This window comes from Lepidochelys kempii, chromosome 8 (genome assembly GCF_965140265.1).
Source record: "Lepidochelys kempii isolate rLepKem1 chromosome 8, rLepKem1.hap2, whole genome shotgun sequence".
NCBI lineage: Eukaryota > Metazoa > Chordata > Testudines > Cheloniidae > Lepidochelys > Lepidochelys kempii.
In genome coordinates this window covers 1319947-1338705 of record NC_133263.1, presented here as the reverse complement: position 1 = coordinate 1338705, position 18759 = coordinate 1319947, and the positions used below count along the sequence as shown (strand labels likewise).

Genomic DNA, 18759 nt, shown 5'->3' with positions numbered 1-18759 from the left:
GAGAGATTGAAGTGTTCTCCGACTGGTTTATGAATGTTATAATTCTTGACATCTGATTTGTGTCCATTTATTCTTTTACGTAGAGACTGTCCAGTTTGACCAATGTACATGGCAGAGGGGCATTGCTGGCACATGATGGCATATATCACATTGGTGGATCTGCAGGTGAACGAGCCTCTGATAGTGTGGCTGATGTTATTAGGCCCTGTGATGGTGTCCCCTGAATAGATATGTGGGCACAGTTGGCAACGGGCTTTGTTGCAAGGATAGGTTCCTGGGTTAGTGGTTCTGTTGTGTGGTATGTGGTTACTGGTGAGTATTTGCTTCAGGTTGGGGGGCTGTCTGTAGGCAAAGACTGGCCTGTCTCCCAAGATTTGTGAGAGTGTTGGGTCATCCTTTAGGATAGGTTGTAGATCCTTAATAATGCGTTGGAGGGGTTTTAGTTGGGGGCTGAAGGTGATGGCTAGTGGCGTTCTGTTATTTTCTTTGTTAGGCCTGTCCTGTAGTAGGTAACTTCTGGGAACTCTTCTGGCTCTGTCAATCTGTTTCTTCACTTCTGCAGGTGGGTATTGTAGTTGTAAGAATGCTTGACAGAGATCTTGCAGGTGTTTGTCTCTGTCTGAGGGGTTGGAGCAAATGCGGTTGTATCACAGAGCTTGGCTGTAGACGATGGATCGTGTGGTGTGGTCAGGGTGAAAGCTGGAGGCATGTAGGTAGGAATAGCGGTCAGTAGGTTTCCGGTATAGGGTGGTGTTTATGTGACCATTGTTTATTAGCACTGTAGTGTCCAGGAAGTGGATCTCTTGTGTGGACTGGACCAGGCTGAGGTTGATGGTGGGATGGAAGTTGTTGAAATCATGGTGGAATTCCTCAATTCTTTTCCATGGGTCCAGATGATGAAGATGTCATCAATATAGCGCAAGTAGAGTAGGGGCGTTAGGGGACAAGAGCTGAGGAAGCGTTGTTCTAAATCAGCCATAAAAATGTTGGCATCCTGTGGGGCCATGCGGGTACCCATAGCAGTGCCGCTGATCTGAAGGTATACATTGTCCCCAAATGTAAAATAGTTAATGGGTAAGGACAAAGTCACAAAGTTCAGCCACCAGGTTAGCCGTGACATTATCGGGGATAGTGTTCTTGACGGCTTGTAGTCCATCTTTGTGTGGAATGTTGGTGTAGAGGGCTTCTACGTCCATAGTGGCCAGGATGGTGTTATCAGGAAGATCACCGATGGATTGAAGTTTCCTCAGGAAGTCAGTGGTGTCTCGAAGGTCGCTGGGAGTGCTGGTAGCGTAGGGCCTGAGGAGGGAGTCTACATAGCCAGACAATCCTGCTGTCAGGGGGCGCCCAGGATTTCCAGGTTTATGGATCTTGGGTAGTAGATAGAATATCCCAGGTCGGGGCTCCAGGGGTGTCTCTGTGCGGATTTGATCTTGTGCTTTTTCAGGAAGTTTCTTGAGCAAATGCTGTAGTTGCTTTTGGTAACTCTCAGTGGGATCAGAGGGTAATGGCTTGTAGAAACTCGTGTTGGAGAGCTGCCGAGCAGCCTCTTGTTCATATTCCGACCTATTCATGATGACAACAGCACCTCCTTTGTCAGCCTTTTTGATTATGATGTCAGAGTTGTTTCTGAGGCTGTGGATGGCATTGCGTTCTGCATGCCATCCCCTAGGCAGTTCTTAAGTCTCTAGGGGGTGGGATGAGGGTGTATGATTGTTGCAGAGCCCTAGAGGGCAGGTGTGTGCAGGGGTCTGGACACAGACAATGGCCGACACCCTGTATCCTGGCCACTGATGGCCTGGGCCCTTCCCCCCCTGCAAGGTGAGAGCTAAAGGGTTGGAGAACAAAGGAATCCGGTGACCTCCTGGCCCAGGAAAGGGACAAAGCCCAGAGGAGGAGGGGCTGGAGGGAGTTTCAGTTTGGGGCTGGCTGGGGACGAGGAGTGAAGGGCAGACGGGGTTGTCTGGCTCACTGCCCCCCAAAATGGACCCAGCTGAGGGGTCCTGTTCTCTGCACCTACAAGCTCTGTGTTAGACCTTGTTCCTGTCGTCTAATAAACCTTCTGTTTTACTGGCTGGCTGAGAGTCCCGTCTGACTGCGGAGTTGGGGGGCAGGACCCTCTGGCTTCCCCAGGACCCCAACTGGGTGGACTCGCTGTGGGAAGCGCAGGGAGGGGCAGAGGAGGCTGAATGCTCCGAGGTCAGACCCAGGGAGGTGGAAGCCGGGTGAGCTGTGTGTCCTGCAGACAGGCTGCCCCCCGAGAGGAGACTCCCCAGAGTCCTGCCTGGCTTCGTGGGGAGCAGTTCCAGAGCATCGCCCGGGGACCCCGTGACATTCAGGCTTGGCCCAGGGGCCACAGGGGGGGAGTTGAGCGTTCCCACTATGCACAGCTGTCCCTGGCACTGCCCGTGCTGTCCGCCCCCCCCCCCCCCCCCGTCCCAGCCAGCACAGACTGTTCTGAGGCTGGGGGGCTCGGGCAGCATCAGGATCGATAACGGGCCTTGCCCGCCAATGCACCCCGCTCGGCGTCGCCCTGTAGCTGGGCCCTGCCACGTGGCTCATGCTGCCCGTTTCCATTCAGCGCCTGGGGCAGCAGGGGGCAGCGCCGCCCACACAGCCCAGCCCAGCCCACCAGCCCCACAAGCAACGTGTCCGAGGGGCAGGGACAGGCCCCTTGCTGCTTCAGAGCCCTCCCCATGGCCTGCCGCCCCATGGGGAGCTGGGGGCAAACGCAGCAAAGGGGCAAAGACAAATATACTGCAGGGAAGTCTCCCCTTCCTGCCCCCTATGTGCATGCCCACTTTGCCCCCTCCCCATCTGTGCACCCCCGTCCTGCCTCCAACCTGTCTGTGTGCCCCTTCCATGCCCCCACCCCATCTGTGCACCCCTGGCCTGCCCCTGTCTGTGTGCCCCCCTCTATGCCCCCTCCCCATCTGCCTAGGGGAAACTGAGGCACCCCCACATTATTCAGAGGAAACATTAAGAAGAGTCCCACTTCGTCACACCCTGCTGGGCTTTGCGCTGATGAATTAGCCAGGGTGGGGGCAGCTGATGGAGCCAGGTGACCCCCCACGCCGGCTGGGGCAGCAGGAGGCAGCTACTCAGGACTGTGACCCAGCCCTGGGGGGGCTTGTTCCAGGCTCTGCCCGGAGCCTGCTCCTGGAGGAGTCTGTGAACCCCCCTGTCCTGGCACTGTGCTCTCTGCCTGTCTGTGTGCCCCTTCCATGCCCCCACCCCATCTGTGCACCCCTGTCCTGCCCCCAACCTGTCTGTGTGCCCCTTCCATGCCCCCTCCCCATCTGTGCACCCCTGTCCTGCCCCCAACCTGTCTGTGTGCCCCTTCCATGCCCCCTCCCCATCTGTGCACCCCTGTCCTGCCCCCAACCTGTCTGTGTGCCCCTTCCATGCCCCCTCCCCATCTGTGAACCCCCGTCCTTCCCCCAACCTGTCTGTGTGCCCCTTCCATGCCCCCACCCCATCTGTGCACCCCCGTCCTTCCCCCAACCTGTCTGTGTGCCCCTTCCATGCCCCACCCCATCTGTGCACCCCTGTCCTGACCCCCCATTTGTGCATCCCCACCCTGTCCCCAGCCTGTCTGTGCTCCCCCCCCCCCCCCGGCTCTCTGTATACCCTCCTGTATCCCAACTCTAGGCCCCCATCATCTGTGTGTGCAGCCCCAGGCCCCTCTGAGTGACTGTGCGTGATTGAGGAGAACAGGGGCTGGATCCAGGGCCTGTGCAAGGAGGCATCTAATTACTGCCCTGCACTCCATGTAATTGCTGATTAAATCCTAACCAGCCAATTAGCAGCAGCAATTACAGCTCGGAGCCACAATCGCTAGTTTATCATTTGTTAATCAACCGCTTAGGGCAGTTTTAGTAACTCTTTCCGGGGCGGGGGGCTGACTGGAGGGGAGGCAGCCAGATGGGGGGGTCCTGGGTACTGGATCCCCCCCCCCCCCCGTCACCCATTCTTAGCCCCGTGGTAGAGCCCAGCTCCATCTCTCGGCCCGACTCCCCCATCCCCCCAGGGACCCCCCGGCCCAGGCATTGCTTTCAGGGTGAGGCAAACAGCTTCCCCTCACTAGGGACAGACGGCGCGCTCTGCCCCATAGGCACCTGCCCGTGCTCCGTGCCCAGCCTGCCCCCTGCCCAGGCACCCCCCGGACGGGAACCCAGAGCCCGGCCCCAGGCTGGTGGCTGTGTGGGGCACTGTGCTCCCCCGTGCCCTCCGCACCACCCACGCTGGCAATGCTGGCTGGGGCATTTTCTCCGGCACCGGAGGGAAGGGCTCTGTCCCCACGGCACCCGGCTCCCCGCAGGCCTGCCCGCAGCAGGGCTGTTTTTAGGGAGTCTGAGCTAGGGCCTGGCGCTGACAGCCAGCTGGGGCTGAGAACGCCGGGCTGGGCTGGGCCGCGGGACTCCCTTGCAGCCAAGGACCCTGGCTTGGGCAGCCCGCGGGGTGGCCTGGTGCGTGCAGGGGGGGCTGGGCTGGGCTGTGGGGACAGACAGACGGATGCCCCCCTGGCTGGGGCAGCACCAGACTCCTGTTCCCTGGGGTCAGGCCAAGGGGGAGAGGTAGTGTGCTGTGCGGGGGGGTGGGGAGTGTCCAGGTGCAGGCATGGGCTGACTGGGGGTGTCCAGGAACAGATGTTTGCTGCGTGAGGGTCAGGGGAGGGGCCAGGTGCAGGTCTCTTAGCGATGGGCATCCCATGCCCCACTCCAGCCCTGTCACCCAGGGGCTCTCAGACATTCCTGAGCCCCCTCCCTAGGCTGGTGGGGCCAGTTCCCTGCTGGGGTGGGAAGGAGCTGCCCAGTGAAGGAACAGCTCCTCCCTGTGGGCTCCGGGGGGTCCAGCTACGCAGCCCCCATGTTGGGATCCCCGATGCTGCTCCAGGCTCAGCACAGCCCGGCTCCCCCACGGCTCCACCGCCCAGGCATGGGCATTGACCTCTCCCTGTGGTGGCATGAGCAGGTGCCTGCCCAGCGCTGTGGGTGCTGGAGAAGTGAGTCGCGGCCCCTGCAGCTCACACGACGTTAAGTGCAGCCTGGGGGTGAAACCGGGTTCAGCGAGTGCCCTGTGTCACAGAGTCCCCAGGCTCCCCACGAAGCCAGGCAGGACTCTGGGGAAGTCTCCTTTCTGTGAGCAGCCTGTCTTCAGGACACACAGCTCACACAGCTTCCACCTTCCTGGGTCTGACCTTGGAGCATTCAGCATCCTCTGCCCCTCCCTGCGCTTCCCCCAGCGAGTCCGCCCAGACGGGGCTCCTGGGGAAGCCAGAGGGTCCTGCCCCCCAACTCTGCAGTCAGACGGGACTCTCAGCCAGCCAGTAAAACAGAAGGTTTATTAGACGACAGGAACATGGTCTAACACAGAGCTTGTAGGTGCAGAGAACAGGACCCCTCAGCCAGGTCCATTTTGGGGGGGCGTGAGCCAGACAACCCCGTCTGCCCTTCACTCCATGTCCCAGCCAACCCCAAACTGAATATCCCTCCAGCCTCTCCTCCTCTGGGCTTTGTCCCTTTCCCGGGCCAGGAGGTCACCGGATTCCTTTGTTCTCCAGCCCTTTAGCTCTCACCTTGCAGGGGGGAAGGGCCCAGGCCACCAGTGGCCAGGAAACAGGGTGTTGGCCATTCTCTGTGTCCAGCCCCCTGCACACACCTGCCCTCTAGGGCTCTGCAGTGATCATACACCCTTACCCCACCCCCTAGATACTTAAGAACTGCATAGGGGAAACTGAGGCACCCCCACACGATTCGGAGGAAACATCAAGAACAGTCCCACTTTGTCACACCCTGCTGGGCTTTGCGCTGATGAATTAGCCAGGGTGGGGGCAGCTGATGGAGCCAGGTGACCCCCCCACGCCGGCTGGGGCAGCAGGAGGCAGGTACTCAGGACTGTGACCCAGTCCTGGGGGGGCTTGTTCCAGGCTCTGCCCGGAGCCTGCTCCTGGAGGAGTCTGTGAACCCCCCTGTCCTGGCACTGTGCTCTCTGCCCGTTGCCCGCATCTGCGCTCGGTAACTGCCGGCTTTGCTGTCCCGGGGGGGCGGTCACGCTTTCACCGCGCCTCTCGGCCCTGGGAACCTCGCCGTAGCTGGGCTGCACAGACGAAGCTGAGGAAGGGTGGCAGAGCCCGCAGTGGTGACAGGTGTAAAACAGCGAGACCGTGCAGCCTCGCGTCCACACTGAGCTCTGCCAGGCGAAAATCCTGGGCTAAAGCAAACGCCGTGTCCCCAACCAGTGTGGGATAGCAGGGGGCTGCGTGTTGGGATTGAGGGGCACCGCGGAGCTGGGGCAGCAGGTTGGGTTGGATTGGCACCGGCAGAGCTGCATGTGTCTCTGGGCAGGGCAGACGGCGTTCCACGTGAGGGGCTGGCGGAGAGGCCAGCCCCAGCGAGGGAATGTAATGATTGCAAATCAGCGTGTGGTTATGGAAACCAGACCCTGCCAAAGTCCCTTCGTGTCTTTGCTCAGGAGATTCCAGGGGCCGTTCCCAGAGGGGGTCCTGTTGACATCAGAGACTTGGTGCCACACGACGTCCTGATTAGAAAACGACAATGATAGAAAATGAAAGTGGCCCACATTAGGTGGCTTAAAGCCTGGCCATGCACTGGGTCTCCAAAAGTAACTGTAACGGGGGTTGTCACGGCGCAGGGGCGTGCTAGTGGGGTCCTGCAGGGTCAGTTCTTGGCCCTGCCCATGGAACGTCTTCATCACTGACCTGGGAGAAGACATAAAATCACCCCTGAAAAAGCTGGCAGTTGGCATCCAACCTGGGGCATGGGACGTAGTGAAGAGCCCAGGTCAGTGATACAGAGCCCCCAGACCACTCGTGAACGCTGCACGGCACACGGCTGAACGTAACTGTGTACACCAGGGGCCAGGAACGGCGGCCATACGTTCCGGGGGGTGGGGGCGGGGCTCTGAAAAAGGTCGGGGGCCATGGTGGAGAATCACCTGAACTGTGGTGCCCGCAGTTCAAGAAGGATGTTGGCAAAGTGGGGAGGGGTCAGAGACGAGCCCCAGGAATGATGAAGGGGTTAGAAACCCGCCTTAGCACGACAGACTCCAGGGGATTCATCGATCTAGCTTACCAAAGAGAAAGTTGTGGGGTGAGTTGGTCTCAGTCTGTCAGGACCTACATGGGCAACAAATACTCACTAATGGGCCCCTCATCCCACAGGGAAAGGGCTGAGCAGGCCCAGGGGCCGGAAGCTGAAGGCAGATGAGTTCAGACTGGCAGTAGCAGCCCATTTTTAACAGGGAGGGGATTTCCTGAGGTCCTGGTGGATTCTCCATCATTTGAGGAGTTTTTCTAGGAGTGATTCTGGGTTGTCCCTGGCCTGTGACTTCTCCGGTCAGATGGGGTGAGCCCAGGGTCCCTGCTGGCCCTGGACTTGGTGACTCCAAAGGCTGGGTGCTGCCCCAGATGCTCTCCTTGGGGCTACTCTAGGGTGCAGCCTGGCTCCCTGCACCATCTCCCTGTCCCTGGGGGGCTCTGAGCCTCTCTCCTCTCCTGCCAGGTGCCCAGCAGAGCGCCACAGTGGCCAACCCCATGCCGGGGGCCTCTTCGGACCTGCTGCCCCGCTTCCTGCTGGAACCCCAAGATGTCTACATTGTAAAGAACAAGCCCGTGAGCCTGGCCTGCAGGGCGACGCCCGCCACCCAGATCTACTTCAAGTGCAACGGGGAGTGGGTGCACCAGGGCGAGCATGTCACGCAGCGCAGCACGGATCAGGGCACCGGTAAGGGCAGCGCCAGCCAGGCTGGGCTGGGGCCTGGGCATCGGGGCTGGATCAGCAAGGGCAGCTAAACCCCTTCAGCTGGCCATGCCCAGGGCCGGAAGCAGGGAGAGCTGGTGCCCTGCACCCCTTGTGCCCGATCGGAGACCTCGTGAGCTGGCCAGGGCTGGGCTGATCTGACACTGGCTCCAGGCACCCCCAGGTCTGGGGTGAATCTGACACAAGTGAGATGAGTTTGCTGGTCCCTGCGTGACACGTGCCCCCAGTGCAGGGTGGCCAGGCTGTAACATCGGGACATGCCTGCCTCGGTCAGGCTGGAGGAGCAGTGGGGGCCGGGCGAGGGAGATTGGGGGTGGCTGAGCTGGGGTTGGAAGGAGGAGCCCTAAGGGGAGAGGAGTCCCAGGAGTTGCTGTCCCAGAGCCTTGGAGAGGCCCAGGGCAGCAGAGCCGGGGTGTGTGTGCGCCATGTCGTGAGGAGGCTGGGCTGGGAGTGCGGCATGCGTGGGTGTCTGGGCTCGTCCCATGGCTACATGGGGAAGGCAGCGGGTCAAGCCCATGCTCCAGCTCTGGGCCCGACCTGGCCGGACCCTGCGTTCGCTGGCAGAACGAGGCCTGTCCCGTGGCACAGGGAACCTGCCGGCAGCCAGGCCATGCTCCAGCTCCTTGGTGCACTGCGGGGCATCACACCCTGGCTCAGAGCCTGCTGTCGGCTCATTGGCCTGACGCTGCCCAGGCCTGGAGGACGGCACAGCTGGGTGGGCTCTGCCCCATCACTGCACAGCCTGGGGGGCGCCGTGTCCTGGCATGCAGGGCTGGGCTGGTTTGTGGGGGGTATGAAGCCTGCACTGTGAATGCGTAAGTGCCCAGGAGTGGGGCAGCCCCCCGGGGCAGTGAGTCAGAGGGTCTCCTTAAATGGCAGCGCTGTGCTTCTCCCCTGTGAACCGGGCCATGCCAGCCCGGCCGGTCCCACTCAGAGCTGCCCGGGGAAAAAGGCCCCGCCCCAGCCATGGCATCTCTCAGTGCCCACGATCCGAGGTGCCATCAGCCCCTGCACAACCGGGGCTGGGCCTGGGAACCAGGAAATCGGCCTTTCCGCACCAAAGTGCCGCGCTGCCCCCTGCTGGCCCTAGGGCGGAGCACGGGGGGCCCTGGAGTGGAAGGACTGCTCTGTGCAGAGCCGTGCCACGCACGGCACACTGGGGCAGGACACAGGCAGCGGCAGGGGGTCCCTGGCCTGCAAACTGCGGGGCTCCCATCTGCCCCCTCCCGCTCCCTCTTCCAAGTCCGTGGGGTGGCCACACTGTGCCCACTCCGGGGTGTGGATGGCTTGTTCTGGAGCCCCCTGCTCGGGGGTGTCCTGGGTGGCCGCGCCCAGGCCAGGCTGGACAGAGCAGCTGGGGGAAGCCCTGCTCCAGTGTCCTTGCACCCTCCTCCTGGGCTTGTCCCTCCTCCCCGCTGGAGGCTGCATCTGCTCTTGCAGCTGCTGGCTCTCCCGGGCTGAGGGCAGGTGTCTCTGCAGCCTGGCGGGGACAGCAGCTGTCAGCGAGGCCTGTGTGTGGCAGGAGGGGTCCTGGGGGGGGGGGGGGGCTGGTGCCACAGCCAGCCTGTGTCAGAGGGAGCCGGGTGTGAGGATCTGACGCAGCAGGGAGGGGGGAGCGTTGACCTGGGAATGTGCCCTGGGGATGGGAGACCTGAGAGCCTGTCACCTGAGCCGGGAGGGGGAGGGGGAGGTGACACCTCTGCCCAGGAATGTGAACAGAGGCTGCAGGAGGGAGCCTGCTGGGGGGGTTTAGTTTCAATTTGGGGCTGGGTGGAGGAACACAGGGAACCCCAGGGCTGGGGTCTAAGCTCCCTGCTCCCCCAGAAGGACTTGACTGAGGGGTCCTGGTTGTACCCACAAGCTCTGTTGTGGACTGTGTTCCTGTTGTCCAATAAACCTTCTGTTTTACTGGCTGGCTGAGAGTCTCAGTGGATCCCAGGAAGAGGGGTGCAGGGCCTGGACTCCCCCACACTCCGTGACAACTGGTGGCAGCGGTGGGATGTACTGCACCCCGTGAACGGCGCTTCCTGCAGTAAGTGACTGGGGAACAGTAAAACGAAGGGGGATTGACGGAGACCAGGCGTGCTGAAGATTCAGAGAGAGACGGTTCCGGGGGCGGTTAACCCCTGGGAGTGTGTGACCAGAGAGAAGGACTTTTACAGTAACAGGGTCCCCCGGGGGATTGCAGTGAGTGGTCCCAGGGGTAGAGGAGTCTGCAGCTCGACCCTGGCAAAGAGGTGGTGACCTCAAGAAGGGCTGGCACACGAGGGGCTTTTCCTGGAAACCGTGGAAAGCTGCCCGGCCTGCGAGGGGCCAGCACGGAGATGTACGCTAAACGCCTGAAGAGCGACCTGGTGGAGCTGTGCAGGCAGAGGGGGCTGCGCATCGGGAGGTCCACCAAGGAACAGCTGATTGCCCACTTGGAGGAGAGGGATCGCTTGGATGACCCGATCCCTGTCCCTGAGGGAAGCCGCCCGGCAGACGCAGCGTGGGCCCTGGGGCCTGACCGGGCTGGGAGGGGTCAGACTGCTGCCGAGGACATCCTGAGATCCTTCCTACCTAGGCCTGGGGGAGGGGTTGGGGGAAGCCCAGCGAATACCAAGGGCACCCTGACCCCGGCAGCCAGCAGGGGATCCTCCCGGCGGAGCTCCCCATCCCTGGAGCGGAGGCGGCTGGAATGGGAGAGGGAGATGAACATGAGGGAGCTGGAGGATCATGAAAAACAACGTCAGCATGAGGAGAAGCAACATAAGCATGAGCAGGAGGAGAAGAAGAAACAGAGGCAGCATGAAGAGAAGCAGAGACAGCATGAACTGGAGCTGGCCAGGCTGAGGAGCAGTGGGGCCCCGGCTGCAGTGAGGGAGGGGAACCCAAGACTGCAAGGAGCTTTGATAAGTGCTTCCTGGCCCAGCGGAAGGAGGGGGAGGACACAGATAGCTTCCTGACGGCCTTTGAGAATGCCTGTGAGCTGCACAGGGTTGACCCTGCGGACAGGCTCCAGTTCCTCACCCCCTTACTGGACCCCAAAGCCGTGGAGGTGTACAGCCGGATGACAGGGCCGGAGGCAGGGGACTATGAACTGTTCAAACAGGCCCTGCTCCGTGAGCTTGGGCTGACCCCCCGAGATGTACCGGAGAAGGTTCCTGAGTCAGCGTAAGACGCCTGAGGTCACCTACCTACGACTGGTCAACCGGATGCAGGGGTATGCCCGCAAGTGGACAGCGGGGGCCCAAGCTAGAGGACCTGCTTGACCTAATCGTACTGGAGCAACTGTATGATCAGTGCCCTTCCGACCGGAGGCTGTGGCTGGTGGACAAAAAGCTCGAGAACCCCCAGCACGCAGGGCAGCTGGCCGACGAGTTTGTGAACAGTCGGTCAGGGGGTAGCCAGGAGGAGCCCCAAAAGAACAGGCCCCCCCGATGCAGAGAGAGAGTCACCAGGGGGCCTCCCAGCGGGGAAATAGGGAGAACCCCCTCCCAAGGGGAACGCCTGGCGTCGGGCCCCTCCGACCCGCTCGAGGGGACCAACGTGACCTGAGCTGCTATCACTGTGGCCAGAGAGGCCACGTACGGTCCCAGTGCCCCGGGCTCAGGGACAGACTGAGCAGACCCAACCTACCCAGGGTTAAATGGGTAGGGACTAAGCTGGACGAGGGGCAGACGACCCAGGAAAGGGGGGCTACCAGTTTACCACCTGCGCAGGAGGGAAGAGTACCCCAGGCCAGCTCCGCCAGAGGGCCGGAGGCTCTGGACTCAGGGTGCTCAGTTTACAGGGTGGGCGCGGGGCTGTCCCTCCGGAGAGAGTGCCTTGTTCCCCTGGAGATGGATGGGAGGAAGGTCAATGGATACTGGGACACGGGCGCGGAGGTGATGCTGGCCCGGCCCGAGGTGGTGGCCCCAGATCGGGTGGTGCCTAACACCTACCTGACCCTGACAGGGGTGGGCGGGACCCCATTTAAGGTGTTCGTGGCAAGGGTACACCTGAAATGGGGGGCCAAGGAGGGCCCCAAGGATGTGGGGGTACACCACCATTTGCCCACTGAAGTTTTGATGGGGGGGAGACCTAGAGGACTGGCCAAGCAAGCCCCAGACCGCCCTGGTTGTGACCCATAGCCAGAGCCGGCGAGGGGCACTGCACCCTGACCTTGGGGAGGGTACCACACCGGAGGCGCAGGACCCTACCCTAGTGGGGAGGGAGCGCCGAGGGGCACGGCTCAGAGAGGCGGAGGCCTCAGACCTGGCCACTGAGGGGGAACCGGGCCCCGTCCCTGCCCCAGCCGCTGAGTTCCAGGCCGAGTTGAGGAAAGATCCCTCCTTGCGGAAGCTCAGGGACCTGGCCGACCTCAGGGTGGTACGGACCATGAGGAGAGGCTGCCAGGAGAGGTTCCTGTGGGAGAAGGGGTTCCTGTACCGAGAATGGGCTCCCACAAGGGAAGTAGAGTCCTGTGGGATCAGGAGGCAGCTGGGGGTCCCCCAGAAGTATCGCCGCAGGCTCCTGTACCTGGCCCATGACATCCCCCTCGCAGGGCACCAGGGAATCCGGCGCACCCGGCAGAGGTTGCTACAGAACTTTTACTGGCCCGGGGTCTTTACCAAGGTCCGGCAGTATTGCCGATCCTGTGACCCCTGTCAGAGGGTGGGGAAGGCCCGGGACAAGGGGAAAGCGGCTTTGAGACCTTTGCCCATCATAGAGGAGCCTTTCCAGAAGGTGGCCATGGACATCGTGGGGCCTCTCAGCAGGACGACCCGGTCGGGGAAGAAATACATTCTGGTGGTGGTAGATTTTGCCACCCGCTACCCCGAGGCAGTGCCCTTAGCTTCTATCGAAGCCGACACCGTGGCCGATGCGCTCCTGACCATTTTCAGCCGAGTGGGGTTCCCCAAGGAAGTCTTGACAGACCAAGGCTCCAACTTCATGTCGGCCCTGCTCCGGTGCTTGTGGGAGAAATGTGGGGTCCGGCACGACTGGGCCTCAGCTTATCACCCCCAGTCCAACGGGCTGGTGGAGAGGTTTAACGGGACGCTAAAGATGATGCTGAAAACCTTTATGGACCAGCACCCGCAGGACTGGGACAAGTACTTACCTCACCTGCTGTTCGCGTACAGGGAGGTGCCCCAGGAGTCTGCCGGATTTTCGCCTTTCGAACTGTTATATGGCAGGAGGGTGAGGGGCCCCCTGGACCTGATGAGAGACGAGTGGGAGGGGAAGGCCACTCCCGATGGAGAGTCAGTGGTGGAGTATGTCCTGATCTTCCGAGAGAGACTGGCTGAACTCATGGGCCTGGCCAGGGAGAATCTGGCCAGAGCCCAGAGGAAGCAGAAGGTCTGGTATGACCGCACGGCACGGGCCCGTGCCTACGCCACCGGGGATCAGGTGATGGTTCTCATCCCCGTGAGAAAGAACAAACTACAGGCCGCCTGGGAGGGCCCTTTCAAGGTCGTCAAGCAGCTCAATGAGGTAAACTATGTGGTGGAGCTGTCGAACCGGGCGCACCACCGCCGGGTGTACCATGTGAATATGATGAAGCCATATTATGCCAGGGGGAATGTGGTGTTGGCCGTGTGTGGACAGTGGGAAGAGCAGGGAGATGACCCTTTAGTAGATCTATTCCCTGGGACCAGAGCTGGTTCCCCCCTGGAAACAATTCCCCTCTCGGATCAGCTAACCCCTGCCCAGCAAGCTGAGGTCAGGGAGGTGCTGCATCCGTACCGACAGCTGTTTTCCAACCAGCCTGGACGCACTAATCTGACTGTCCACCGGGTGCAGACAGGGTCACACCCGCCGATAAGATGCTCCCCCTTCCGAGTCACAGGGAAAACTGCTCAGGACCTGGAAAGAGAGGTCCGGGACATGCTGGCTTTGGGGGTGATCCAGCCATCGGCCAGCCCTTGGGCCTCGCCGGTGGTGCTGGTCCCCAAAAAGGACAGGTCGGTCCGGTTCTGTGTGGACTATCGGAAGCTCAATGCCATCACTGTATCGGATGCCTACCCCATGCCCAGGCCGGACGAGCTCCTAGACAAGCTGGGAGGAGCTCGATACCTTATCACCAGGGACCTTACAAAGGGCTACTGGCAAGTGCTGCTGGATGCAGATGCCCGACTGAAATCGGCCTTTATCACCCCTCTGGGGCTCTATGAGTTCCTGACCCTGCCTTTCGGCCTCAAGGGAGCGCCGGCCACCTTCCAGCGCCTGGTGGACCAGCTACTGAGGGGGATGGAGAGTTTTGCCATGGCGTATATTAATGACATCTGTGTCTTTAGCCAGACCTGGGGGGACAATGTGTCCCGGGTTAGACAAGTGCTGGACCGACTCCAGGGGGCTGGGCTGACTGTAAAAGCGGAGAAGTGCAAGGTGGGGATGGCGGAAGTATCTTACCTGGGCCATCGGGTGGGGAGCGGCCGCCTAAAGCCGGAACCAGCCAAGGTGGAGGTGATCAGAGACTGGCCCGCTCCCCACACCAAAAAGCAGGTCCAAGCCTTTATTGGGATGGCAGGATACTACCTAAGGTTTGTGCCCCACTTTAGCGCCATAGCCACCCCCATCACTGAGCTATGCAAGAAGGGGAAGCCAGACAAGGTGGTCTGGACCGAGCAGTGCCAGGAGGCTTTCCGGGCGCTGAAGGAGGCTCTGGTCAGTGGCCCAGTTCTGGCAAACCCAGACTTTGACAAGCCCTTTGTGGTGTTCACCGACGCCTCCGACACAGGACTGGGGGCGGTGTTAATGCAGGAGGATGAAAAGGGGGAGAGACACCCCATCGTGTACCTGAGCAAGAAGTTGCTACCCCGGGAGCAACACTACGCGGCCATCGAGAAGGAGTGCCTGGCCATGGTGTGGGCCCTCCAGAAACTAGAGCCCTATCTCTTCGGGCGACACTTCACCGTCTACACCGACCACTCTCCCCTGACCTGGCTGCACCAGATGAAAGGAGCCAACGCCAAGCTCCTGAGATGGAGCCTGCTCCTGCAGGATTACGACATGGACGTGGTCCACGTGAAGGGAAGGGCCAACCTGATAGCGGATGCGCTGTCCCGGAGAGGGGGCCCCGAACTTCCCCAGGTCACTGGTCAGCGTGACCCCGCTCAGTTCAGTCTCAAAGGGGGGAGAGATGTGACGATGTGACTCAGCAGGGAGGGGGGAGTGTTGACCTGGGAATGTGCCCTGGGGATGGGAGACCTGAGAGCCTGTCACCTGAGCCGGGAGGGGGAGGTGACACCTCTGCCCAGGAATGTGAAGACAGGCTGCAGGAGAGAGCCTGCTGGGGGGGTTTAGTTTCAGTTTGGGGCTGGGTGGAGGAACACAGGGAACCCCAGGGCTGGGGTCTAAGCTCCCTGCTCCCCCAGAAGGACTTGACTGAGGGGTCCTGGGGGTACCCACAAGCTCTGTTTTGGACTGTGTTCCTGTTGTCCAATAAACCTTCTGTTTTACTGGCTGGCTGAGAGTCTCAGTGAATCCCAGGAAGAGGGGTGCAGGGCCTGGACTCCCCCACACTCCGTGACACCGGGGAGTGGGTTGTGTATGCAGCACTCTGCGCGGGGGGAGAGGAGCCGGGGAACAAGGGGGAGAGGTCTGAGCTCCCCTCAGTCACTGAGATGCAGCAACATAGCTGGCCAGCTGTGCCCAGGCCTGGGGTAGCGGGGGCTGCAGGTCGGACCTGAGGGGCACTGACAGAGCTGGGGGGAGGTGCCAGGGGTCCACTGGATGGTGCTACGTCCCAGCTTTGGAACAGCCTCTGGAGGACCCCTAGGTTCACCGGGGGAAGGAGACCAAAGCCCTGAGGTAAGTGGGGAAGTGGGGTACCGGGAGGAAGTACGAGCAGGAGAACGCAAGAGGGGAGGGCTCCTGCCTCATACTGAGAAAGCCAGAAGATCAGTGAGTTCTCTCAAGTGCCTATACACAAAGGCAAGAAGCCTGGGAAACAAGCAGAGAGAACTGGAAGTCCTGGCACAGTCAAGGAATTATGATGTGATTGGAATAACAGAGACTTGGGGGATAACTCACATGACTGGAGTACTGTCATGGATGGATATAAACTGTTCAGGAAGGGCAGGAAGGGCAGAAAAGGTGGGGGAGTTGCATTGTATGTAAGGGAGCAATAAGACTGCTCAGAGCTCAAGTATGAAACTGCAGCAAAACCTGAGAGTCTCTGGATTAAGTTTAGAAATGCGAGCAACAAGGGTGATGTCGTGGTGGGAGTCTGCTATAGACCACTGGACTAGGGGGATGAGGCTTTCTTCTGGCAACTTACAGAAGTGACTAGATCGCAGGCCCTGGTTCTCATGGGAGACTTCAATCACCCTGATATCTGCTGGGAGAGCAATACAGCGGTGCACAGACAATCCAGGAAGTTTTTGGAAAGTGTAGGGGACAATTTCCTGGCGCAAGTGCTGGAGGAACCAACTAGGGGCAGAGCTCTTCTTGACCTGCTGCTCACAAACTGGGAAGAATTTGTAGGGGAAGCTAAAGTGGATGGGAACCTGGGAGGCAGTGACCATGAGATGGTTGAGTTCAGGATCCTGACACAAGGAAGAAAGGAGAGCCGCAGAATATGGACCCTAGACTTCAGAAAAGCAGACTTTGACTCCCTCAGGGAATGGATGGGCAGGATCTCCTGGGAGAACAACATGAGAGGGAAAGGAGTCCAGGAGAGCTGGCTGTATTTTAAAGAATCCTTATTGAGGTTGCAGGAACAAACCATCCCGATGTGTAGAAAGAACAGTAAATATGGCAGGCGACCAGCTTGGCTTAACAGTGAAATTCTTGCTGATCTTCAACACAAAAAGGAAGCTTACAAGAAGTGGAAGATTGGACGAATGACCAGAGTATAAAAATATTGCTCGGGCATGCAGGAGTGAAATCAGGAAGGCCAAATCACACCTGGAGTTGCAGCTAGCAAGAGATGTTAAGAGTAACAAGAAGGGTTTCTTCGGGTATGTTAGCAACAAGAAGAAAGTCAAGGAAAGTGTGGGCCCCTTACTGAGTGAGGGAGGCAACCTAGTGACAGAGGATGTGGAAAAAGCTAATGTACTCAATGCTTTCTTTGCCTCTGTCTTCACGAACAAGGTCAGCTCCCAGACTGCTGCACTGGGCAGCACAGCATGGGGAGGAGGTGACCAGCCCTCTGTGGAGAAAGAAGTGGTTTGGGACTATTTAGAAAAGCTGGACGAGCACAAGTCCATGGGGCCGGATGCGCTGCATCCGAGAGTGCTAAAGGAGTTGGCGGATGTGATTGCAGAGCCATTGGCCATTATCTTTGAAAACTCTTGGTGATCGGGGGAAGTCCCGGACGACTGGAAAAAGGCTAATGTAGTGCCCATCTTTAAAAAAGGGAAGGAGGAGGATCCTGGGAACTACAGGCCAGTCAGCCTCACCTCAGTCCCTGGAAAAATCATGGAGCAGGTCCTCAAGGAATCAATTCTGAAGCACTTAGAGGAGAGGAAAGTGATCAGGAACAGTCAGCATGGATTCACCAAGGGCAAGTCATGCCTGATGTGGCAAATTGCCAGTACAATTGTGATGGGTCCCCGCGCTTCCTCTTCTTGGGGGGGGGGGTTCAGGGTGCAGTTTCCTGCCCCTGAATTAGGGTATCTACTGTCCCACTAGTAACCCAGAGAAGGGGAGGGAGGGACCTGCCCTCTACTCCAGTCCCAGCCCAGGGGCCCTAAGGATAGTGGTGAACCACTTGAACTAGTGCTTCCTTCCCCTGGGCTACTTCCCTCTTCAGCTTGTGGGGCTTCCTGCCCCCTCTCTCTGCACAAGCCAGGTGTCTCTTTACCTAGGGTCTTGGTCTTCTAGCCAGCCACAGCACTTCTCCAAACTCTCCTCTGCTCAAACTGCTCCTGCTCCTTCCCCTGGCTGATTGAAGCAGGGGGATTTTATTAGGTGACTAGGTTCAGGTGCTCTAATTGGCTTCAGGTGCTTTTAATTAATCTATAGAAATCTTTCTTCCCTCTACAGGGAATGAGGCTTCTCCTCATCCTGGGATTTACGTCTCTCTCCTAGATCACTCTCCTGCTGCCTTCTGGCCATGCTGTATCACACTGACTAATCTAATTGCCTTCTATGACGAGAAAACTGGTTCTGTGGATGAAGGGAAAGCAGTGGATGTATTGTTTCTTGACTTTAGCAAAGCTTTTGACATGGTCTCCCACAGTATTCTTGTCAGCAAGTTAAAGAAGTATGGGCTGGATGAATGCACTATAAGGTGGGTAGAAAGTTGGCTAGATTGTCGGGCTCAACGGGTAGTGATCAATGGCTCCATGTCTAGTTGGCAGCCGGTATCAAGCGGAGTGCACCAAGGGTCCATTCTGGGGCCGGTTTTGTTCAATATCGGCCCAAAAGAAACCTGATGAGGTTCAACAAGGACAAGTGCAGAGTCCTGCACTTAGGACGGAAGAATCCAATGCACAGCTACAGACTAGGGACCGAATGGCTCGGCAGCAGTTCTGCAGAAAAGTACCTGGGCGTTACAGTGGACGAGAAGCTGGATATGAGTCAGCAGTGTGCCCTTGTTGCCAAGAAGGCTAATGGCATTTTGGGCTGTATAAGTAGGGGCATAGCGAGCAGATCGAGGGACGTGATCGTTCCCCTCTATTCAACATTGGTGAGGCCTCATCTGGAGTACTGTGTCCAGTTTTGGGCCCCACACTTCAAGAAGGATGTGGATAAATTGGAAAGTGTCCAGCGGAGGGCAACAAAAATGATTAGGGGACTGGAACACATGAGTTATGAGGAGAGGCTGAGGGAACTGGGATTGTTTAGTCTGCAGAAGAGAAGAATGAGGGGGGATTTGATAGCTGCTTTCAACTACCTGAAAGGGGGTTCCAAAGAGGATGGCTCTAGACTGTTCTCAATGGTAGCAGATGACAGAACGAGGAGTAATGGTCTCAAGTTGCAGTGGGGGAGGTTTAGGTTGGATATTAGGAAAAACTTTTTCCCTAGGAGGGTGGTGAAACACTGGAATGCGTTACCTAGGGAGGTG

At 59.2% G+C, this 18759-nt stretch overlaps 1 protein-coding gene across 5 annotated transcripts in view; it reads left to right on the top strand.

Moving 5' to 3' along the window:
* Positions 1-18759, top strand: part of UNC5A (unc-5 netrin receptor A) — a 95577-nt gene that overhangs the window by 51771 nt on the left and 25047 nt on the right. For 4 of the 5 annotated variants that reach the window (XM_073355138.1, XM_073355133.1, XM_073355136.1 and 1 more), the window contains one exon: positions 7524-7745. In XM_073355138.1, the coding sequence (XP_073211239.1) occupies positions 7524-7745 (222 nt within the window). Of the gene's footprint in view, positions 1-6738; positions 6804-7523; positions 7746-18759 lie in introns of those variants that run through there. The other variant, XM_073355137.1, reaches the window with a different exon arrangement.